Source organism: Mixophyes fleayi, chromosome 9 (assembly GCF_038048845.1).
Source record: "Mixophyes fleayi isolate aMixFle1 chromosome 9, aMixFle1.hap1, whole genome shotgun sequence".
Classification (NCBI taxonomy): Eukaryota; Metazoa; Chordata; class Amphibia; order Anura; family Limnodynastidae; genus Mixophyes; species Mixophyes fleayi.
Window position 1 is genome coordinate 58,671,884 of NC_134410.1, and position 26,284 is coordinate 58,698,167.

The 26,284-nt window shown below is 41.2% G+C and overlaps 1 protein-coding gene across 2 annotated transcripts in view; it reads right to left on the bottom strand.

Moving 5' to 3' along the window:
* TMEM255A (transmembrane protein 255A) overlaps positions 1-26,284 on the bottom strand; it is a 52,496-nt gene that overhangs the window by 14,118 nt on the left and 12,094 nt on the right. For both annotated transcript variants that reach the window (XM_075184379.1, XM_075184380.1), the window contains exons 2-3: positions 7,416-7,558; positions 5,027-5,089 (exon numbers count right to left, since the gene is read on the bottom strand). In XM_075184379.1, the coding sequence (XP_075040480.1) occupies positions 5,027-5,089; positions 7,416-7,558 (206 nt within the window). The remainder of the gene's footprint in view (positions 1-5,026; positions 5,090-7,415; positions 7,559-26,284) is intronic.

Consider the following 26,284-nt stretch of genomic DNA (forward strand, 5'->3'; position numbering starts at 1 on the left):
GACTTCTCTGATGGAACAGCCTAAATTGTTCCAATTATCCAATTTAGAATAATGTGAGGTAAAGTGGCCTGCAAAAGTATTCAGCCCCATAAAAAGTCAACAGATTTGTCTGTATTACAAATTACACAGTTTTTTGTTTTTTTTTAATTTCTTTATTGTGGTTGGTCATATAAGCAAATACAGAGAATAACACTGTTATTTTTGTACAGACGTATAGAAACAGTCAGAACAATCAAATCAACATGTTGTACATAGAAGCTTATAATGAAAGCCAACCATTTTTACAATTTTATATGCAGTATCAAATTGTATTTAACGGTAGTGAAAGTGTGAAATATGGGAATGGGGTGGGCGGAAGGGAGTTGGAAGGGGGGGGGACCACAAAGCAGGGATATCAATGAGCTCAGGAGGTGGAGAGTGTGTAGATGACTCAAGACGGTAAGAGAGCAAAGCGTTTAAGGGACCCGGATTTACCACACAGGGATCCTCATCACGGGGCTAATTGTTAGGGGGACGCGAGCTTTCTACAAACTGCCATGGAGCCCAAACATGTTAAAAACATGGCCTCTATCATGGAGGTAATAGGTAATCTGTTCCATGGCTGCGACATGCCAGATTTGTTTTTTAAGGGCTGTTAGAGAAGGAGGGGAAGTCTTTTTCCAGTTTAGCGCGATAAGGGATTTACCCGCTGTCAGTATGTGTGAAGCTAGTTTTTTGGAAAATTTGTCGAGCTCTGGAGGAGGATAACATAGTAGAAACACCCAGGGGTCCTTTGCAGCGGGAGCCTCAAATAGAGAGCTTAGAATGCCACAAACCGCATCCCAGAAGGAGGAGATAATTGGGCAGGTCCACCATATATGGAGCATAGTTCCCCTGTGGCCACAGCCCCTCCAACAATAAGGTGAAGAGGAGGGAAACATGCTGTGAAGTCGAGTAGGAGTATAATACCAATGATAGTAGATTTTATAAGAGGTTTCTTTGAGTTTGGTGGATATGAAGCTTTTGGCTATCTCCAGTCTCATGTCATCCCACGCCTCGTCGTCCGGAGGGGGACCTAGATCCCTTTCCCAATCAGCATCATGTGCCCTCAGAGTAGGAAAGACAGCTGCGATAAATATACCATAAAGTTGGGATATCATGCCTCTGTCCCTAGGGTGATTTTTACAAAGATCTTCAAAGGGGGTTAGATCTCGCAAAACATAAGTAGGTGGAAGGGACCGCAGAAAATGACTAATTTGAAAAAACTCAAACGGACTAAGTATGCGGGATGGGGAGTGACGTTGAAGTTCCGCCAGTGGGAGCCAGTGGTTTACTTTGGAGAAGTCTATCGGGAATTTAAGGCCAGCTTTATTCCAAAGTCGAGCTCTCGCGGCGGAGAGTCCAGGAGGGAATACAGGATTGTGCCAAATGGGGGTTAAGGGGGATAGTTGTGTGGTAAGCTTTAGTTTGAAGGAGTAAAAATCCCATAGCTTGATGTCAAACTTGATAGTAGGGAGCATTTTAGATGCAGGAGGACGATGTGCAGGGGAGAGACCCCATAAGGGTGTAAGATAGGGCAAGGTAGTATAAGCCGATTCTATATCGAGCCAGGAGGTGGAGCCTGGGGGGGCATATGAGGTAACAATGTGTGAAAAGTGGGAGGCCAGGTAATATAGTTTAATATCGGGGAGGCCTCTGCCACCAGAAGAAATTGGCCTTTTGAGAATGCTGGCTGAGATCCGTGGAGGTCTATGATTCCAAATGAAACGAATGAGGGATTTTTGTATGTTAGAAAGGAAGAAGGCTGGAACTGCGACCGGCAGTGTTTGAAAGAGGTATAGCCATTTTGGTATAATAGACATTTTGACTGCTATGATCCTGCCCAGCCAGGAGATAATGAGGCATTTCCAGGTGGTCAGATCGGAGAGCATCTTAGCGAAAAGGGGAGGGAAATTTTCAGGAAAGAGGAGGTCATATCGTGAGGTGAGGAAAACTCCCAAATATTTGATCTTTCTTTTTTTGCCATTTAAAATTGAAGGTTGTCTGGAGGAGATCCGTTTCCCGAGGGGAGACATGAAGCAGCATGGCCTCTGATTTTGCATAATTTATTTTGTAACCAGAGATGGTCCCATAGGCTTGAAGAATTTCATAGAGATTAGAGAGGGAGATTGCTGGTTGAGATAGAGAGAGGAGGACATCATCTGCAAAAAGAGAAATCTTGGAGTTGATGCTACCCACCTGCACCCCCTGAATGTTGGGATTGGATCTAATCTGGGAAGCCAGAGCGAATATAAGGGGTGATAGGGGGCAACCTTGCCTTGTGCCGTTTTGGATGAAGATCGGGTCTGAAGGTATACCATTAATCAAAACTTTGGTAAAAGGAGTCGTATATAATGTAAGGACGCCAGTGAGGAAGCCACCAGCAAATCCAAAGGCCTCAAGGGTGGCCCTCATAAAGTCCCAGGAGATCCTATCAAATGCTTTTTCAGCATCAAGAGAGAGCATAATAGTTGGGGAGGTCCTGGAGTTGACAATGTGGATAATATCAATGGCTCTTCTGGTATTATCTCTCACCTGGCGTCCCAGGATAAACCCCACTTGGTCATAATGGATTAGGGAAGGGAGGATTTGTTTCAAACGATTCGCCAGAATTTTGGCATATATTTTCAAATCAAGGTTAAGGAAGGAGATTGGTCTGTAACTTGCACAGTGGAGCGGGTCCTTCCCTTCCTTGGGGATTACAACAATTCTAGCTTCGAGCATTTTAGGGGGGAAGGAGTCTCCTTGAAGAACATTGTTGTAAAGGGAGCGCAGGTGGGGAGCAAGCAAGTCTAAAAATTTCTTATAATAAGCGGCCGTGAAGCCATCGGGGCCCGGGGCTTTGCCTTTTTTTTGCCCTTTAATGGTTTGCTGGACTTCCTCTATCGAGATCTCCTCATTGAGATGTTCAAGAGCTTGGTGGGGTAATTTAGGAAGTTTGGAGTTGGCTAGAAATTCTGAGATCAGAGTAGCATTGGATCGTTGTGTTGGGGAGGTGGGGGAGGGTGGGAGGTTATACAATTCTGTGTAATATTGTTGGAAGGATGTTCTGATGGCCGCAGGATCGTAGAGAAGCTGGACAAACAGTATTTTTATTGTGAACCAGTAAATAAAAACTGTTGCACAATAATTATTTTTGACAGTTGCTGAGTAGAAGTACACAATTTCATGTTCAGAACTGTACCTAGCACTTGCAAACGCCAATACATGAAGCAGAGCTTATGTAATTTTAAACCACATTCTATTTTTGTTTAGTGTGATCTAATGCATCTAGTATCTTGATCAGGGAGGGGGGATATTAAGATCATAAGGTTGTTCTTCAGCTCAGTTGGCACTGTAATTTATGCCTAACACATTGCAAAATTAAATTAGTAGTACATTACTCATGGTACCTCTCTGTGCAAAATATCTGGTTATTTTGTTGTGTTTAGTTTAGTCCAGTGGTTCCCAAACTTTTGCAGTTCGCGGCACCCTTAGAGTCTCCAAATTTTTTCAAGGCACCCCTCCAAAATAATTATTGAGCAGTCCTGTTTTAGAAGTAGTTGGGTCAAAAAATTGTAATAAGTATTTAGGTCAGGACAGAAATACTTATTTAGTTGTATGCAAAAATGCCCCCTCTGCATCCAGACACTCTGCCCTTAGGCACTCTGCCCCCTCTGCATCCAGACACACTGCCCCCTCTGCATCCAGACACACTGCCCTCTGTCACACTGTCCCCCCTCCACTGCCCTCTCTCACACTGTCCCCCCAACACTGCCCTCTCTCACGCTGTGTCCCCCTCCACTGCCCTCTCTCATGCTGTATCCCCCTCCACTGCCCTCTCTCACGCTGTGTCCCCCTCCACTGCCTTCTCTCACGCTGTGTCCCCCTCCACTGCCCTCTCTCACGCTGTGTCCCCCTCCACTGCCCTCTCTCACGCTGCGTCCCCCTCCACTGCCCCTCCTCTGCTCTCTGTCCCCCTCCTCTGCTTTCTGTCCCCCTCCTCTGCTCTCTGTCCCCCCTCCTCTGCTCTCTGTCCCCCATCCTCTGCTCTCTGTCCCCCATCCTCTGCTCTCTGTCCCCCATCCTCTGCTCTCTGTCCCCATCCTCGGCTCTCTGTCCCCATCCACTGCTCTCTGTCCCCCTCCTCTGCCCCGCTGTCACCATCCTCTGATCTCTGTCACCATCCTCTGCCACGCTGTCACCATCCTCTGATCTCTGTCACCATCCTCTGCCACGCTGTCACCCTCCTCTGATCTCTGTCCCTCTCACTCTGCCCCGCGCCAGCCATAAAAAAAAAAAAAGAACACAGAAACTTACCAATCCGTCGGGCGCCGAGACCCAGCAGCCTCCTCTCTCCCGCAGCTTGTTAGTGACGTCGATATTCAGTGACAGCTGCGGGGGAGAGGAGGCTTCTGGGTCCCGGCGCCCAACGGATTGGTAAGTTTCTGTGTTCTTTTTTTTTTTTATGGCTGGCCCGCGGCACCCCAGTGGCACCCCTGGGAGCCGCGGCGAACAGTTTGGGAACTGCCGGTTTAGTCAAAATGTCTAAAGATTTGTTTTTACCAATATTCTCACTGCCGGAAGAGGTATGTAAGAATGGGTACAAAGTTATCTCAAGTTGTGTGGAACTACAATGTCACTAGGATATGCCAAAAGTTCAGGAGTTATCTTAAAGGACATGCTGATCACCGTTCAAGATGATAATGACGTGTCTCAACAGCATCATGATATACTTAATAGCGCATTATCATGCTTTATGCATTCACATGCATTTTACATACTTGCACATATCTTAAGATGTGTGCAACTCAGCATATAACCGTAACTGCATTTGTTTTGGTGAACGCATTCTATACCTGTGATTGTGTCGCACACACTCTGCTTCAGCCCCTAAATGTATTGTTTTTGAAATTTAAGTTTATTATAAGAAAAAATAGCAAGTAATCCTTTTAATTTTCAGAATATATTTGTTTTGCCACTGAAGTTATATATGTAAATTCTGTTAGTATGAGTTTATCCCACTTACCATCTGTCTTTTGTTCTCTATTAAATTGGATCCAATTATTCCAAGAATGGACCCAAACCCTAACTGAAGGGAAGAAAATACAATGCTGTTACTTACATATGCACAGTCTAGATTAAATGAAACATTCCAGCTGTCACTGCTTAAGGATGAGCAATAGATGTTCAATTAAAAAATGTCATGCAAGTGGGCCTGTCAATCTGCACATATAAAATACATTGGAGTCTTTTCTAAAATGAAACAAGAATTTGCCAAGAAGAATGCAGGGGTCATTTATTTATTTAGTGACATCAATAAGTCTGTATTTGCGATCTGCATCTGCTTTTGCCAACATAAGGCCTGATTCATTAAGGAACGCAAAGTTAATAAGTATATCTAAAGTCCCATAAGAACGCACAGATAAAAAAAAATAAAAAATTAAGTATATTAATGCGTGTTAATTATGTAATCGTTAATAAAAAATACATTGAAAAAAATATATTTTTTCTCATTGCTTTTTTTACCATGAAATACATATCATGATGTCCTTAATGCCTACTGTACATAAAATGCATTTGCTAGTGCAAGTTGCTCTTACTTGCTAACACATGTTCTAGCAAGCATATGCGACAGTCATCACTATCGGTCAGCACTTACACCTGGCCTGTAGCTGGTGTGAGTGATATGGCTACAAATCACATACCTGGGAGATGACAGATTAAATTGGACAGATGTGCGAGCGCTCCACCTTGGCACGCCCTTACTGTACATGGCCTTTGTGCATACACCCCTTCCCTCCCCCGTTCTGCTCTTGAAATCACAGGCTGCCGGAAGTCTCCTTTGCGTTTGAAGATGAATTGCAATAACTTGCGTTCACTGGCACATAATATGTTTCTGAGCACGTGCAGAGCAATTGTGCGCACAATACTGCACGTATCGGGATTTAGGTTCCTTAATGAATCAGGCACATTATATTTATCCACTAAGATGATGGCTTTGTGGACAGTCAAGACATGGGTGAATCACAAAGGTCTTCAGAAATAATTAAAAAAGGGGGTGACTATTATATGGGAGTTACCTCAGGGTGGTGTCACATTAAAGTTTTTTCGACTATGTTTTTTTCCTCTACCACCTTTTTTTTTTTTTAAAGATCCTGGCATATTAAAATGAGTAGATATTGCCTGTAAGGTATTACACAAACCTGTCTGTTATTTCTTCTTCACCTCTCACACGTTTGATACCTTCTTATTTTAAAAGTACAAAACTGGGACAAAAGAAACGTGCTTCTAATATAACCAAATTGTTCACTGATCTGTTCAACCATATACCATTTGATTGAAATCATGCCCACTTCCCCAATCAGCCCGCTAAATGAAAAACATTCCTGTCAAAACTAAGACTAGCAGCTATGCGATTAAACAGCTGATGAGAAACTGCTGGGATACTAGGTAGAACTTCTCACTTCTGAAACACTGAAATGCAGCATACTCCAGACAATTTTCTGCTGAGTGGAAAGCTCGCGTGACACCACTTACACAATAGGTTTTGATGGGCATTAATATTTAGGGAATGTGTTTAGAAAGTCAAATTTTTTTGGAGCTAAAGTTTACAGTTCTAGATTCCACCCTGTTGATGCACAAAAAATAGTGAAAGTGACGTTAGGGCTCATGTAAAGTGTTACATATGTCCAACTTTCAAGCACAAAATTCTGTTTTCTTTTACTGCACATGCACAGAAAAACAAGATTGAATGCAGTTTAATATAAGTTGCACCTGAGACCACCTATGCCTGGAGAGGCAGATCAGTGACGTGCATATGTAATTTGTACAAACACCAGTATGCTTTGGTAGCCGTGAGTATTTTGGCACTTCTGCAAGCTACAGCATACCAAAGCAGTTAATGGACGCCAGGTCTTGCTGTGACCAGTACTGCCACATATTAAAATGCTATATTTTACATTAATTACCCCAACACCCACCACCGAGGGTGTATCTGGTATGCAACCACATTAATCTTCAGGGAGTTTACCTTCCTCACATAACAAGCTTATGGCCTTTATAAAGCATGACAGCCCAGTGTGAGTAGTTCCACTAGATGAAAGAATGTCTGTGTAGAAATCTCTGAGAAGCCACTACCAGGCCTAGTGTCTCCAAACATCATTTGCTGTGCACTCACTGCTGTGCTGTGTCACACGTTTGGATCTACCATGTCTCATCACTACTGCCCACTACAAATCACGAGAACCAGTGAAGTCAAGTGTACAAAGTATGATATAGTAAAGTTCAAATAGGAAAAAAGGACCCAGGCCCACACTGTCAATATTTGTTCCCAATCTGGAAAAGCAATGATATTCTTTAATGTCTTAACTATTAAAGCTTATGAGCAGAATAGAATAGAATATATTTAAACTTACAATTACACCAGGATAGTAGCCTCCAACGGTGACATTTTCAGTTCTAGTGGTTGCAGCAAGACCCACCGTTAAAATTAGTGTGGATACAATGAGGAGAGTCACAGTGACAAATATGGAATTTCGTCTTCTTCTATTAAAAGAACCTACAATAAAACAAATGTTTAGTGTGACACAAAGAAATGCTATAGATTGGGTACTAATACTTCAAATTGAATTTCTCACTGGCAAAATAAATATTTTTCTCTTGCAGGTAATATATATACCAAGAAAATGTCATAGTTATGGGATCGAGCTCATAGGGGGGAATTCAACTAGCCATGATGTTTTTCAGAACATTTTTACTGTTACTACTGTATAATCTCCACTCATTTTTCCTTGCGCCTCTATGGGGTGCGAGGAAAAATCAGTACAGATTTCTGTAAAAATCTTGCGGAAAGAACATCATAGCAAATTGAATTCCCCCCATAAATGCTTATTTGTTATGATTTTAAATGTACATTAGCATCACAGTAAACTTAAAAAATGTAGACTTAAAAATTTTTTTGCTGTGTTTCTATTCCCACTAGTATCGTTGTGTGTACTAGAGTCTCGCATAACAGATGTATTACTCCATTTGCTCATTGAGTTATCCATAGATACGAGATGAGATAACAAAAGGTAAGATTAACAGCATCAGCTAATTAGTGATGACACAACTATATAATGTTATTAGCACAGTAAAAAAATAAAAGGCATTTAAAGCTATGTGTACTCGGGTATATCTGACTGCATACAAGCTGCAATAGAATGAAAGCCAAAGCTTTAATCTATCTCAAGTATAAAAGACTCATAATAAATTCAATAACAATTGGCATTAAAACAAGTATCTCTAAAGACTGTGTTTCTCATTTCAGGAGACTTACCAGTAAGTTAAATATATATTATTTTCCCAATGATTACATTAAAAGGGTAGCCAAAATATTAATTGAAGGCATTGGCCATATATGACATTAAAGCCAATTGTGGTATTTCACCACCATCTATTTGGGAGACACTTAAGTAGAACTGGGTATTCTTGGCCAAAGAGAGGAACGTAAATGTGCATGAGCCACAGCTAACCAAACATGTACCTCCTCTGGCTCATGTGCATTCACTTGCCGCCCTCTTCCATCAAGAGGGACCTGCTTCTTACAAATGTGTCCTGGCCAATGTGGTGATTGGATCTGTGAAGTGATCAAACTCTATTAAATCTAAAGCCAGAAAAACAGCAAAATATTTATAATCAGTGGATGTGGTCTGCTTGTGAAAGGGAAGCTGAATTTCATATATGGAAATAATGGTTCATAAAGTTTCAAAACAAACTAAAGAACTTTGGGAAACAGCAGTAATTTTTTTTTCCAAAAAGGGATGGGGACATTTTTTGAATTATAAAGGGGGAGATTAAAACAACACACCCATGAAAAAACAAGGTGTATTTTTTATCATAAATCACTGTGGCAAGCCGTAAGAAGAAGCCTGGCAATTGACATTTTCCTTGGTTTGCTTATTCTGGCTGATTTATGCCATGTCACATGATGTAATGATGAAATACAAATGAAGAGGAGAAAAAGATTCTGATCTTTTACAGACCAAAAATAATAAATTTTTATTTGCCTTTATTTCATTTAATTAAAATATTTTTATTTTTTTTAAAGTTTATAAAGTTTGCATGTGAAATATTAAAAATAGTGTGAATGTTGTGAGAAGTGATAAGTACTCTATGTGAGCTGAAAAAAAACATTTAAAATACCAACTGTTAGTACTTTATTATTTCATTATCCCATTTCCATATTTCATAATTTAACAATGTAGTTCCACTTAAATTCAAATATAATATGGTCTATATTCACTGGGTCATCTGGAATATTGTTTAAAATTAATTCTTAGGGGCGTATTCAATTGTTAGCGTTAACGCTAACAAACGAGCGCTCAAAAAATCTTACCGTTAATACGGTAATTACTCGCGGAATTTCAGCTCGCAGCTCCCTGAGGGGCGAGCTGAAATTCCGCGAGTAAACTACAGTATTAACGGTTTTCGCGTGCAATATTACCGTATAAACGGTAATATTTTTTGAGCGCTCGTTTTTCAGCGTTAACACTAACAATTGAATACCCCCCTTAGTATAATTCTATTTTCAAAACCTAATACTACTGTATTGGCGGATATATAATCCCTTTACATATATTTCTCCTTTTCAAATGATGTTAACCTCGGAGGGTATATATTATTACAAATTAATAAATATGCTACAATATAGTAGTAATATACTTGGCTGACCCCAGCTGATTGAGAAGTTCCCACCCGTGGAATGGGGTATGCGTTAAAAAGTCCGCATTCACCCTGCGAAAATCCACACAAAAGTGGTTACTTCCGTCAGACTTAGGGACAAGTTCAATAGGGCTATACCATTCACTACTGGACTCTTTTATGACACCTAAGCGTAGCATACCATAATTCCTTTTTCACCTGTTCTCATTTCACCATAGGAAGTCTGTATGGCCTCTGACATGGGGTAACTGAGACAACGTCTGGAAACTCAACCACCAGGACCTTTAGGGAGCCTATATGATCTGGAGTTAAACTTGGCTCAGTGGGATCCTTACCCACCAAACGGGGCTTAGAGGTACCTGAAGACCAATATCAATGCCAGCCTCACAAGGGTGTACAAATAAAATTTCCTGATTTTTCAAGGATTTTAACAAATTTATATGGGAATCTGTTTCTCATTCCGAGTGTCAGGTTGAGATATTTTTGTAATTAACATCCCCTACCTTGCGGATCACTTCAAAGGTTCCTTGCCATTGAGCCAACTTTTTACTCCCCTCTGTGAGTAAAAACAGCAAAACACATTTCATGTACAGCAAACAACAAGTAGGGGAGAGGTTCAGCCCCCTGCTTCTCAGTTTCAATAAACCCTTTCAACATGGATTTTAAAGTACAATCAAATTTTTCAACTAGACCATCTGTCTTCAGATGGTATACAGACATTCTCACAAAAGTTAGTTTTACCAGCTTCAGGACCGTTTGAATCAACCAAGATATTAAATTAGTACCTTGGTCAGTGAGGACCACAACTGGCAAGCCCACCTAGGAAAACAATTCCATTAACTAAGTGGCAACCTGTTTGGCTGTGGCAAACCGCAATGGAAACGCCTCCGGATACCAGTTGGTGCAGTCTACAAAATCCAGAATGAACTTAAAACCTTTAGAGAATGGCTCTGTAGGCCCTACTAGGTCCACCCCTATTTTGCAAAAGGAACATCAACAACAGGGAGGGGAACCAGTGGAGCAAGGGCTGGATGTTTTGAAGCTGTTCTTTGCCAATTAGGACATGCTGCACAAAATCTAGCAACCTCTGCATAGATGGCCGAAAAACTCATTCTGTGATTCTATCCATAGTTTTATCACGTCCCAGGTGTCCACCTCGAGAAACTGAGTGGGCCAAAATCAACACCTGTTTTTGAAAGGGGCTGGGAACAGCCAATTGCTGTAAAACCTCCCATGTTTTTTTTTATAGCTGTCCTTTCAGTATAATATATCACTTTGAAAAATGAAAAGGGTAACTCAGCTCTTTTACATTATGCAACATTTTCTCATCAAGAGTCACAACATTTTCAAATGCCCTTTTAAGTTCATGGGTATTTCCGTTGGGCCGCTCTGAGGTCAGAGAGGGGCGCAAGGGGAAAAGTGAACAACTCCTCATTAATATTATGCAAATCAACATCATCATTGTTATTAGTGTCTACAGTTGATGGTGCAATTCTCTCCCCTACTAGAATGTCTTGTGAGCCCCAGTCCTTGTGGTCTCTCCAGATTCTAGAGGTTTGCACTCTGCTTAGAAATAAATCAGAGAAAAACTGAAATGTCTCTCCTAGGGTCTCAGTGGCTGAAGAAACAACCTTTTTTCTCACAGTTTCACACATGGCAAGAAGGTCAATCCAAGCCGAGCAGAAAAGAAGCCGGTAAACAAGAATAAGCCCCACCCTCAACTTACCAGTCTTCCCTTTTTTGGGCAAAGAAACTAAAGAAGTCTGGTGAGCGCAAACATCTGTATGACACACCCAATACAGATAGGGTTATGTTGTGCCATTCTCTCTGGCTGGAGTTAGCTCTACTGTATTAAAGTGTCACCGGGATCACTATGAACTAAACCACCTTACTCTCAACCTGCACCAGTACCTTTATCACTGGCAAACCTGGATTTATGGATGAAGTGGTGAGCACCTCCGAAAATCAACAGCAAGACTCTTTCCCACTGATCCGGTCTTTGGCCGAAAGGAAACCCTCGCTTGCAGGTAAAGGGGTTGTGTCCGGGCCGGGACTTAACCAGAGCTGGTCCCTGTAGTGCGGACGGAACTCTGATACCTTTTGCCCCTGTTGACGAATTTCACTGGTATAGTAGGTTAGCACTCTCCCAGCCGATTCAGCGATGATAATAATTCCACACCTCCGTCCTCCACTAAGCCATTTTCGACTAACTAAACAGCCGATGCCAAGTTCTCCAATCATATGAATGTGCAACCACTGAGCTAGGCTTTGGGGAAGAAAACTGGTGGAACTACTCCAAGATCACTGTGTCTACCAGCAGGGTGGACGTATGGAGTTCCAGGTGAAGCCATTTGACTGCAAAATGAATCAATTTCAACACCAAGGGCTAGATTTACTAAACTGCGGGTTTGAAAAAGTGGAGATGTTGCCTATAGCAACCAATCAGATTCTAGCTGTCATTTTGTAGAATATACTAGATAAATGCTACCTAAAATCTGATTGGTTGCTATAGGCAACATCTCCACTTTTTCAAACCCGCAGTTTAGTAAATATACCCCCAAGACCCTTAGCCTAACAGCCGGATGTTAGCGCTCTGTCCGGAACCACTGTCGATAGGCCTCGCTATTAAGAGCAAACTTGTCACAGATGACTGTTTTCTCTTTTCCATAATCACTGGCATCACCAGGCCATCGGAGACTTCCCTGTTACCAGTGTGGCAACTTGAAAAGTCCAACAGTCTCTGGGGCACATTTATCAATATTCACATAAAGTGAAAAGTAGTTTTCAATCCTTATCGCAATGATAAGGATTGAACTACTTCTCACATTTATGTACAGCCGTGCACAGAAACAGCAGTTCCGAAAAACTGCTGTTTCAGTGATAAAAAAAATCATACTTACCCCCCTCTTCGGAAGCGCTGTCTTCGAGTCTTCTCTTCACTCTTCAATTGCGCATATCCAGTTCCAAGAACTGGACATGCGCACACAGATCTCCTCTCTGTCTCTGCAACGATAGTTGCAGAGAGAGAGCGCTGAGTGACAGGGAGGGATCATGTGATCCCTCCACACATGCGCTGTCCAGCTCTGCTCTCCGGAGCAGAGCTGACAGCATTAGATTTCCGCAATTCGGATGATGTACGCCAGCTTACCATGACAAGTTCCCGAAAAAAATGTTTTTTCGGGACTTGTTAGATTGCGGCCAGGAGCAGTCACCATTCTGTTGAATGGTGACTGCTCCCAAAAACGAAGAGGAATGCAAAGCAGCAGATATCCATGATATCTGCTGCGATGCCCCCTTAATAAATTTGCGGAGGACACTGTGGGACCTTAATGACCCGTTAAAAGCACTATCGTGCTTTATTAAATATGCCCCTCTGTGCTGAGCCTGAGCGGTGGCTATTCACTCAAAGATGGTCAGGAAAGCATCAACATCGTCACCAGTCCTCATTTTAGGAATTACGGGAGGCATGTGGTGGCAACTTCTACTCCATCTCTCAGCGTCCTGACCATCTGCTGCTGAGCAATCATCTCCTACTGAGTAGATTTTCTGTTTGTTTTGCCATCTGCTCCATATGGGCTTGCTGGAGCCGCTGCTGTATTCGATGTTCTTGAAGCACATTAAGATGTGCCTATAACTGCCACATCACCGACTCTTTTCAGTGCAGAAGAGTGAGACTTTCACCCTCCCTAGACACCAGTCAAGCTTAGACTGAATATGAGCTCTTAAGTAGGCCGAATCTCTTAGCCTCTGAGGAATGGGTGGGACTTCTTCCTGACTCCCATTCCATAGATTTCAGTTTCTCACACTGCCACAGTCCTGCTCTTCTTTTATCTGGTACTGACCTCTGACCACCCTTGTGAGCACTGGACTCACTGGCGTTCAATGCTCTGGGTCAGGGTAGGTATAAATATATATATATCAGAATATTAAATGTGGACTATATAAACTTGAAAACATGAGATGATAAAAAATACAGAGGAATGTAACAAGTCTTCGGCTATTGTGTTACCCCTGTAGTTGGTTATTGTTTCATTGCCAACTGCTAGGGAAGCAGGCCAAAAGGTACAGAGGGTGATGGAATATTAGAAGGAGCACACATGGAAAGAGGGCCCTGCTCCTGAGAGCTTACATCCGAAAGGAAAGGGGGAGACACAAATAGGGTGGTACTAACTGGGGGAGACAGCCAGGACAAGGAAGTTAGGAGGTGGACTGATAGACTTGCATAAAGAAGTGAGTCTTAAGGGCACACTTGAAGCCTTTGAGAATAGATGCTAACCTGATGGAAGGTGGAAGATCGTTCCACAGCTGGCGGCGGTCACAGGCAGAGCAGAGGGGGCGGCTAGGACTGTAGGTAGAGATGAGATTGGAGACGTAGGGAGGGGAAGATTGATTAGGAGCTTTAAAGGTGATGGTGAGGAGTTTAAATTTAAATCTGTAGGCCATGGGGAGCCAATGTAATGACTGTTGGAGGGGGACATCAGACTTAAGAGAGTCAAGGTGAGAATCAGGTAGGCCAGAGAGAAGGAGGTTACAGTAGTCAAGGCGAGAGATTATTCTGAAGGTGGAAGGAGCTTGATTTTGAGAGGGACACAATGTGAGGTCTGAAGGAGTGTGAGGAATCAAGGATGACCCCAAGGCAACGAACTTGAGGGACAGAAACAAGGGTAGTGTTATTAACAGAAATAGAGATGGGGGGAGGTGGGAGATTCCTGTAAGGGGGGGAGATGATAAGTTCAGTCTTGGAAATATTGAGTTTAAGGAAGCATTGGGACATTCAAGATGAGATTGCCGAGAGACAGCAGGAGACACGAGACAAAAGGGAAGGGGAGAGGTCAGGGGATGAAAGATAAATTTGGGTATCATCAGCATAGAGGTGGTACTGAAGGCCAAAGGAGCGGATGAGGACACCAAGGGAGGAGGTGTAGAGGGAGAAAAGCAGGGGGCCAAGAACATAACCTTGGGGAACGCCAACAGGTAAGGGAAGAGGGGGGATGTAGAGTCATGTGTAGAGACAGACTGAGAAGGAGAGGATGGTGTTACAGAGGCCTATAGATTTGAGGGTTTGCAAAAGGAGTACGTGGTCAACGGTATCGGAGGCAGCACAGAGGTCAAGAAGGATAAGAAGAGAGTAGTGTCTTTTACATTTAGCGTGGAGAAGGTCATTAGTGACCTTAGTGAGGGCAGTTTCGGTGGAGTGGAGGGGGGCAAAAACCGGATTGGAGCAGGTCAAGGAGTGAGTGAGAAGAGAGAAAGGAGGTGAGACGGTTGTAGACAACCTGTTCAAAGAGTTTGGAGACAACGGGAAGAAGCGAAATAGGACGGTAATTAGAGAGAGGGGGATCAAGGGATGGTTTCTTGAGTATGGGGGAGACAAGAGCATGTTTAAAAAAGGAGGGGAAGATTCTAGAGGAGAGGGATAGGTTGAGGAGGTGGGCAAGGTGGGAGCAGGCCTCAAGAGAGAGGGAGCGGAGGAGGTAGGAGGGGATTGGGTCATGTGGGCAAGTGGAGGGTGGTTAGGAAGAGAGAAGGGTATGGACTTCATCTGCAGACACCGGAGCGAAGGAAGAGAAGGAGGGTGAGCTAGCAAGTGGGGAGGGTAGAAAGGAGATAGCAGCTGCAGAGGAGGGTGGTAAGGGGGACAGAGTGGGGTAAAAAGGAACTGCTGGGAGATGTCTTGACTTATTGACTCAATCTTGGAGGTGAAGTGGGTAGCAAAGTCGACAGCAGAGAGCGTGGGGGGAGTGGGAGAGGAGGGAGTTGAAGGTGGAAAAAAGTCGAAGGGGGTTGGAGGATTGGGAAGAAATGAGAGCCATAAAGAAGGATTGGAGAGTATGTGACTGGAGACTATGTAGATCATAAATCCACATGATCTACATACTCTCCATCCTAAAGGCCTCAACCTAGATTTTTATCTAGGAACTTTTCTAGACAATAATTACATTTCTATATGCTAATAGCCAGTTAGCTATCTAACAAACCTCAGCATACTACACTTTTATGTATATTGATCCTATGTATATTGACCTTGTCTACTGAATCTGCATCTCACCCAGCAGCTTGTGAGATATGGAGCACGATATTCTTTCATACCCCTTATATATTCAATCTATACAGCACTGTGTTGCTTACAAACCCTGTTTCTTCCTACAGTATTGTCTATATATATATATATATATATATATATATATATATATATATATATATATGTGTCAAGCATCTTTCCTTGACATAACCACTTTATTGTTGACCCATGTCACTGATTATCTCTATCTGTATATGTATTTACATGCCTAAGTTGTTTTGCTGGATCCGAGAGGACTGTCAATCACAATTCCCCTCTATCTGTAATTGGTTACCTTTTCAAAGGACACAGTGATTGAGTATATAAGGAACATCTGTATTACCCACTCACATCCCTGATGAAGCCTGCCGAGTTCTGGGTAAACGCGTTGGTTTACCCTACCACACTGCTCTTTTTGAATTGCTTTTCATCTTTATTTCAATCCTATGAACTATATACACCAGCTACAGATTATATACAGAACAGTGAAGCATATCACCAGTTTTCGCATCACCCGCCGCCTGCCACGTCAGCACGGGAGGAAGAAAAAATCAGCTGGGTCATTGTTACACGTCTGCGCATGCGTGCATCGCTGGAGAAGCTGTAACTTCCGAGACTAGGACTACTCCGCCCCCCGCTTCACTTAGGGGAGGTAAGGAACAACACTGTATGGCTCCCACCAGAAACGTAAGTCCCACCTCATTGAATTCCTGAAGTACATTGTACACTGCTTGGACTTTACAGACTGTCAGACTTTGGCTGCTTAAAAGACTGCATTATATCACTGTGTTGCCCATTCGATCGGTGTGCTCTCCAGGCACCTATTTAAGTTTTTGGACATACCAACTCTCACGAACAGCACTCACTTGAGCCTGCATGATGCGTGTGTGACACAGGGTTAAGCAAAAAAACAACCACCTGGTCTGTCTAAAATGATTAAATCCTTCCCTATCTATGCCACACACTAGCTTTGCGGTAAAAAATAAGCCACTACCAAGGTTTTTTCTGAGAAGAGCTGACACTCTTATTTAGGAAGCCTTCGGTTCTCCCTAGAGACTTTAATCAGTCTCCCTAGAGACTTTAATCAGAGTTCACATAAACCATAATGTTCTCCCCATTTCAATTATGTAGCGTCTTGACCAAACTGTCGCGTGAATTGGTAAGAACACAGAGACTTGAACTTATTAAGTGTAGTTTAATATGGAAAATACATCCACAATGCTTAAGATAAAACAGTTAATAATAGGCATACAAATATAACGCAATTGTTTCTTATAAAATAAAAAGGATAAAACACAGAATTGATACCACACTTATAATCAAGTTTCTGGTGCTGGGAGAAGCAGGAAAAATGGGACCCTCTTCAATCTCAAATTGACTCCCCAAGAGTGAACAAAAACTTACATTTACACTACAGTTTTAAAACCAAGCTGCAGGGCCCACAGCCCCCCTTCCTGGGAGGTCAGAACCAACAGGTCGGTAGAATGCAAATTAGGGTTTTATGACTCTGCTGGAGAAAACCTTCTAAGTTAGGGTTTTGCTACACTGTTCTAACTTTTCACTAGTATGACTTACAAGCATGATTTTACCTCCACACAACATATCATAAGTTTCCCTTCATCTGCATACCACACATGCCTGTGGTAAGTATGATATTGGAGAAAATGATATGATATTTTCCTGTGACCCTATTCATCTTGAATCTGTCATTAACATACAACTCTGTCTCTGCAGTGGGCATGTCTGGGGCCTCCCAAACATGTGTTAGATTTCATTGTCTTGAAAGAGATATCCTCAAAGCCTTTCACGTTTGCGACCTGCCATAAATGATACAAGGTGCTACCATTATCTACCAGCCCCCTCTAGGTAGTTTAACATAAACAAAACCTATTGATCTAAACAGCTTCTCTGAGAGCCATGTCACACTATTTCTAGGAATTAATTCACAAACACATATTTTCAGATTTATGCCTAAAAATTTAGCTTGCACATGACACCAACATTTGCCTGTTGGATTCTGAGTTTAACTCTATGGGACATTGTCTAATTCGACATCAGGACTTTCACAATTGATTTTGTGTAACACAGTTCACAGTCATATCCTAAGAAGTATGTGTCTATAACCACACACTTGTGCTTGTTTGCTTGTTGATTTATGTTTATCGTTCTGGCCAGAACTTGAAGTTTTTTTTGTTTAACAATTAAATCCGATCTTTACCACTTAGTGTATATTCCATTTAGCGCCAAGGATCTTTCTTCTTTATTGAACCAATTTATAGGGACAGCAGTTACCTATTTTCCTTTTGACAACTACATGAACACCAAGGGAGCGCTGCACTCTATCCAACATTTGTATATATGTAGTAGAGATGCGCCGAGAGATTTCAAAATAGTTCTTTAACGAGTTCATAAAATCAATGCAAACTTTTGAAAATGTACGTGAAAATTTTGGAAGCTTAAAAGTATCACTGTGAGTCGACCTCTCCTAGTCAGTTTGAGCGAGTTCTAGCTGAGATTCCACATTTTAAATCGTTCTGTGTAAGCAGACTGGCAGAGTGTGGTCTTTGTGGACTAGGCTAGGAGGACAAACTGCTACTGCCAGACTTCTAGTAGCCACATGTGCCTACAGTGCCAACAAGCCAAACTGCCAACCTATTCTAAAATTAAAATACAAATGCACAAACCAGTCCAAATACATCATACAAACACTTGGTAGCCTTTCAGTCTTTTCTGACAGCCAAGGACAGTTTAAAGAATTTTTCTCTTTCTACTATTTTTTTTAACAGACAGGGACTTGTGTGAGTTTTTTGAGGGATACACATTAATTAAGAAAACACTTTTCTTTATTTTAGTCTAGAGAGTGAGGCTTAAGATGAATTCATCCACAGAAGATGCTGCAACACTAAGGAAACATTGGCAACACCACCAACAGTTACATTGACTTCTGCTGGTAGGAGCAGCCTTGGTACCTGTGGGTATCAATTGCTGCTCCTACTGGGCTTCCACATTTAGTGGGAGAAATATGTGCAGAGCTTGACTTGGGGGGATACTGTCATAGAGGAACTAGTGTTGAGTGAGAACTTGGCAGAGACCATTGCAGCTCTGATAGAATGCAGTAACCATTCACTTTCAGAGTTAAGTTTAAATGTCCCTGCCAGTGACTGTGTTACCTCCTTTGGCGACAGATGGTAAAGTTGAATGGAGACTGTACAGGTGTTTAGAGTATATTGTGCTTTGTTTTCAGGACTTGAGCCTTGTGGTAGCACTTTTGCTTCCAGAAATATTAAGGTTTCTGACATTGTGAGAGCTCTATGGGATGGAGGTGGTGCCTCAGTTTGATGCCAGTGGTTCTCCATTGTGTGGGAGTAGGAGCAAGTATTGTTGGTTCCTTGTCTGTCACATGCAAAGTCTGCAAATGCAAAGTGCAGCTTAGAAGGGCGGAATCATGTATGGAAACTACTGCCCTAATGCGAGGGTGTGGCAGAGGTGCAGAACAAGTTGTTACGTTGTCTGCTCCAGGTCAAAGTAGCGTAATCACTCATCCCGCTCCATGCCTTGTTGTAGAAACCAGATCCCAAAGAGGACATCTCCGTAGACAGGGTGCTACACATGCCCTGGCCACTGTTTTAAGTCCAGAGAAGCTAAGCTGGCATTTTGAGGCTTTGTACATTTTCTAATTCAAACATTATTTCCACCACCAGAGGAGAAGAAGGGCCAGGAAAAAATGTAAAAAATAAAGTAGGAGCCAGAGGAGGGCAGAGCCAGCTGCTAAAGACAACATGATAGATGATGCCCTTTTCAGCTTGTGCATCACCTTCTGTGGACTGTTGGAAACTGCTGGTAAGAGATTAGAAATGTGCACCCTATTTATATCACACAGCTTTATGTGATTTACTTAATCTGATTCCTCAGTTTGGAGTGGGAGATGACATACCTAAGGCTTTTACTTGTGCCTCCCATTCTCATAGCTGAAAATTCATCATCTGATTCAACTACACCTTGAACCTGATGGCTTTGCCACATTTTGCAATTTCTGTTAAAATTAATTGACCTATTCCTCCCTTTACATCATCATCTCTAACTGTCAGAGGTATACAATGAAATAATAATATAATAATATAAGGAGTGTAATATTATTATATATAGATGCAGGTTCAACTGTCAAATTTGACTGCACATGCTCATTTGAATTCAGGATTGTAGTGGGATGTAAATTATTCTTTATGGATGCTAGACAAAGAATTACTTCCATTAATGATTCCATCCCCAATTTCTCAAACTTCCTACTCCTGTTACTTCCCTATCAGTTTTCCTTCTAAATGTAGGAGGTTACACACTGCTGCTGCTGCTGTTATTTTGTTGGGTTGTTACAGTATCTCTTTAAATGGTGCCAAAGGATCAACTTCACTCATTATTTGTTTTGGTTAATGTTAAATCACCAAAATAATTTTTTGTTAAAAAAACATTAAAAAGTTAAATTCTAAAATCACATTTAAGTCATGCAAATATAATCATGATTCTTCTAGTTTTACTTAGTAGATCATGATGATTCATCACTAAACTGGAGGTAAAAGTGGTAATAAATTGGAGATAAAGATGTGTTACACTGGAGATCAAAGGTTACCTCCACTTTAACCTCAAGATTATTACCAGTTTTACCAGCAGTTTATCACCAATTTTACCTGCAGTTTATGTTTTACATACAGTTTATCACCAGGTTTATTTGCAGTCTATGTTTTACCTCCCTCCAGTTTATCATCAGCTTTGGGCCCAGATTATCATTATCACCACTTCTACATCCAAGGTAGTATTTAGTTGACTCCAACCGCACATATACTGGCCCCAAATCATAAGTGAACCACAAACAAATTCAAGGCCATCATTCGAACTTGCTCGAAAAGTTTGAGTATCTCTAATAGGAAGACAATTAGTCTCAGCTTAATTGTTTTAGTACTATATATGCTTCCGTCACATTAAAAGATAGCAGAAAGAATGAATACAATTGCTTTGCAAATCATGCTAACTGAGGGGGAGTGAAAAAAATAAAATATGGGAATGTTTTTTGCTTTTTCTTAATCTCTAACTTCATCTCTTAACTATTACTTGGAATGTTAGCGCAGCAAGGTCCAGGAAGGGAAAAAGAAGTCCATTTATTTATTAGCAAACTGTTACTCCATGTACAGTTAGCAACACGTTATCCCTCTAGACTGGCACTTTTAGCAGTGAATGGACTTCACAGTAATATTATAAACAACTGTGTAGGTTGGGCTTCATATACTTTAATCGCCTAATAAATCTGCAAATGTATTAAAAATGTATTAAAAAATGTGAGTGATGCATTTCAGCTTTAACAGCTACATAAAATCTGGCACTGTTAAAATTATGTGCATTCAGTTAATTAACAAGTCATCAAATATTCCTGCTAAGCATACTATTTAGAACTGTTGTGATTAATACCAATTTATCATCAGTTAAAATGTCTATATGTTACATTATATTAAGTACCTGGAAGATGCTGATTAAACACAATATTTTTTTACATACTGTATATATCAGTCACATGATCTCTGGCTGATACCTTAAAACATATATACACTTAAGCCTATGGCACGCCTTAAACTTCATGCAGCAGATGCATATAATGTAGTATGCTGAGTCGCATAGACACATCATCATCATCATTTATTTATATAGCGCCACTAATTCAACAGCACTGTACAGAGAACTCACATCAGTCCCTACCCCAATAGAGCTTACAGTCTAAATTCCTTAACACATACACAGACAGACTAGGGTCAATTTGAGTTGAGTTCAGTTATTATGTTCGTCGGTTGAAGTCAAGTTGTGATACTGTATGACGTGTTCCCGACACAGTGGCAAAACTACCATTGATGTGGCAGGTGCAGTGCACTGCGGCCCATGGAGATAATTGGACCCTCCTCACTCACTGCACTGGGGCCCACGGTTCGCTACCTCCGCTTCTCTGTTCCAACATAACTACTTTCCAAATCAGATCTTGTTTGTGGAGCACTAATTTCAGCAAGGGACCCTAACAATGCAGTGGGGGGAAATTAGATAAGAGGGACCCCCACAATTTCAATAAAGACTAATTTTTTCTTTGAATGTAAAATTACCCTTTAACTTTTTCTTGGCAGAGGTTTGATGCACAGAAAAAGGTAGGCTGAGTACACACTACAGAAAATTTCTCCTGATGCGTTATCGTTAACAATTTTACAAATGACTGAAAAACAAAAAAAAGTCCTGATTAGCATGCCGATTCATGTGTACACACTAAACATGTTTTACATGATTTACCTTCAGATCTGTGCTCTTCATCTGTCGCAACCATCGGCTGAAAAGATCGTGACTCTGCACACTCCATAGAGATCTAAGGACACTACCGGTCCTGAGTGTATACACTCTGCAGAATTGGAACGTCATTGTTCCATTGTTGAACTACATTATTAGTCCAATTTAAACATCAAATCAAACAATATAATGTGCTTTGGAACAATATTCATCGCTGCAACATACACACTAATGCGATATTGGACCGAATGGTCATTTATCGTTTGATCGGCCCGATAATTGGCTGAAACCACTGTAGTGTGTACCCAGCCTTAATAAGCACTTTTAAATGTGCTCTTTCACAAATATTTGTTTTCATTTGTTCCTGTCTTCTTTATAAAAGCACAATATTTACTGTCTCTTTCCTGTAAATATTACTACAGAAATAGGAGATCATATTTTTGTGGGAACAATATGGAATCCTCTTCTAAAGTGGGAGTATCATTGACTGATTATGCGTGGGATAAGCGCATAAACATGTTATTTTGATATTTTCAGCTGCCTGGAAGCTTCCGGACACTGCCGCCTGGAACATGTATTAGGTTGCAGCAGGTGTTTGAAGCTTCAGTCTCAGGGACAGATCACAGTATGCTACAATAACACAGAGAAAAACAACCTGCATTTGCATTCCTATGATCTTGTCAACTTTGTGTTGCAAGTATGAATATATTTTGTTCTCAGACCTCCAAGGTCATTGCTACACACATTTTACATTGTTGCACACAGTGATAGCATGGTAAATTTGGTTGAAATCAGAGGTTGACTGATATAAAACACAAATCATTTTCAGTCAGTAATAAGCTCTCCTTCAAGCATAGATCTGCCCACTACTGTCTGCTCTGTTACCCAAGAGACACTGCAATGTTGCTCTTTAATGGACAAAACTCTGTACAAGGATCTGTAATTGATAATAATGCACAAGGCACCTAATAGTCTAGTATTTAAATGTAAAGAGCCAAGGAATAATTAGGTGCTCAATTATACGTCTACCAAAAATGAGGAGAAGCAAGGCCTATCTGTAAATGTAGTTCCCAAATCTTGGTGAATTCCAGTATCTCGGTGCCTCCAAAAATTAAAGCAGAAAATGTAGGAGAGAAGAAACCAAATATATTTTAGTAGTTTCACTATTCATGAAACACACCAGAATAAAGTGAATCTGCGTACCAAATAGACCAAGATAGAAGGCTTATCTGATAAGCTACTGTTGCTGGATTATTGCTTCAACTCCAATCTGTATAGCTTGGAAAATAATAAAAAAAAACAAAACATGTCTGGTATCATTCTAATCCCCTATTTATCCGCAGACGCCCAGTTCAATTGCCTAAAGGATCGCACCTTGCGTATGCTAGACATGTATTATAGGGAATAAATTATCATGAATGGTATTGTGTGTGTAATGTAAATAGACCAGTTTGAACTATTTTTCGGCAGGAAGATTAGTATGCATCTTCTAAAGAGCTGACCCCCACCCTTTGAGGGCATTATTTGAACTGGCCAATGACCTGCATTACACTGGACCTTCCTGAAGCCTGAACCTATGGAAACATGCCAAATCATCTGTATTGTTTTCACTGTATCACTGATTGTATATAAGCAGGGGTTCTGGGACCAGCAGACAGTCTCTTTGACCATAGACTTCAGGATTGAATGACTGTATGCTGGATCCAGGGCGCCTGTGAACATAACGGCTGTACTTATTTTATTTGAATTGTTACTCTGCTGCTTTTTGGTATTAAAAGGCATTGTGCTTTGGAACCACATAACTGGAGGTGGACAATTGTTATTGGATAGCGACTAGACGTACATAACAGGGTATATTTAATAGCAACCAATCAGATTCTAGCTATCATTTTGTAGAATGTACTAAATAAATGATAGCTAGAATCTGAGTGGTTGCTATAGGCAACATCTCAACTTTTTCAAACCCGCAGAGGCATCTGGGAGCATTTTTTGGCAAATGGCGGTACAAGGGCAAGTGGGGGAATTTTGGAGAAGGTTGGGGGTCTGATTGGTATGCGGGGGCATTTTATGGAAAACGTAAGGTCTGAGTTGCTTGTGGATTCATTTGTGGCAAGTGGGGATGTGAGGATATGTGGGGGATTTTTGGAGCAAGTGAAATGTCTGAATGGCATGCGGATGGTATGAAGGGCATGTGGGGGCATTTTGAGATTTGTGATGTAGGGGTGTGAAATGACCATGATTAAGCGTATCAGTGAGCTGAGAGGGACCAGGCTCACATACATAGCTATCGTGAGTCCTTCTGGACACTGGATATGAGAAAGCCCTATGCTGTGCCACCAGAGATATTTTCTGAATGACACTTCAGTGATAGCTGTGACAACATCAGCAAGGTTTCCCCTAGAGATGAAGTAGAACATCTGTTAGTATGCTCTTATATATGCCTAAGGATGTCAATGATATTGAGGCATATTTATAACATGATAACATGCTACTGTAATAAAAATAATGCTAAAACACAAATATTATACTGAAACTTTATTATTAATACAGGGACAAACAAAGTCTACATACTTGGTAACCATATAAATAATAAGAATATAAATTGCAGTACATTCCATGCAATTAATTAATTGTGTAAAGCTTCCTGCAGCAGAATCGTGTGAAAAAAAAAACCCATAGATGATGGCCATAAATAAACAAGATATTACTCGACCATGACACTGAAACAAAGCTCTATCTGTCCCAAATAGCAGTATAGAATAAAGCTAAAATCTATGAGTGATGTTTTGCTGATTGGTCCTCCCACTCACATACAGCCCTCTACAGCATCACCAAATCTTGATTTTGGCCAGGCCGTTGAGAAAAACCACAGAGCCCCAAGAAAAAATGCTGCATGGAGCGGCCCCTGGGCTCCAGCGAATGGCGCCCGGGTAGGATGAATTTTTCACCCAACCTGGAAGTGCTGCTTAAAAACTGAAGCAAATATTCTGAATGACAAACTAGCCACTGGTGGGCACTGTTACATTGGAGTTAGTGGATGATACTTCATAATACATTACCTCAGCTGAAGAATCAGTATAAAAACTCCCATTTACAACAATGCAAAACTTAAATTTTATGCCCTCAATAACTTAGGTTACACTAAATATTTATATTAGTAATATATATTTACTTTTTATGGTAACAGATATTTAAAGTTCTCATGTATACTTATTGCACCTAAATGAGACCATACCCCACTGTTAATTCTTAATTTTAAGATTAATTAAAGCAACTGAGCCCTACCCCATAATGCTATGTTGCTGAGACTGGCGGCTCAGATTGAAGCATGTTATCTTTCAACTGTAAAAATTGTGATCTGATCAAATGTACCATGTAGCTTCTGTATACACAATTACCAACTCCTAGCACAATGTCCTCAATGGGAAATTAGTTCATGAATGATCTATGACAAATTCGACTGAGGCACCTGTCATACTCTAAAGTCCCTCGACTCAGTAAGAGGTCAAAAATGTGATTTATGTTTTATCTATTATACAGAAATATAAATCGGCTTAATCTTATTGGAATGCATGAGTGCATCAGGTAATGTCCGCTATAATCTCATGACTACTGAATGCACTATAATTTGTGTTCTCAATGACTGCCACTAATGTCTCAGATGATAATGAAGCCTCTACAAGAGAGGATAAATCAAGAAGATAACAGCAAGAGAATTAAGTTGATGTGACAAGTAAATACTTTACAAAGGATCCTTTAGAAAACATGGCAAGATTTGTGACAACATAATACACACAGAAAATAACCAATAAATACTTGCATAAATTGACCTTATGTAGCAAATACCTAAACCAGTGGTTCCCAAACTTTTGCAGTTCGCGGCACCCTTAGAGTCTCCAAATTTTTTCAAGGCACCCCTCCAAAATAATAATTGAGCAGTCCTGTTTTAGAAGTAGTTGGGTCAAAAAATTGTAATAAGTATTTAGGTCAGGACAGAAATACTTATTTAGTTGTATGCAAAAATGCCCCCTCTGCATCCATACACTCTGCCCCCTCTGCATCCAGACACACTGCCCTCTCTCACACTGCCCCCTCTGCCCTCTGTCACGCTGTCCACTCCTCTGCCCTCTGTAATGCTGTCCCCCCTCCTGTCACGCTGTCCCCTCCTCTGCCCTCTGTCATGCTGTCCCCCCTCCTCTGTCACGCTGTCCC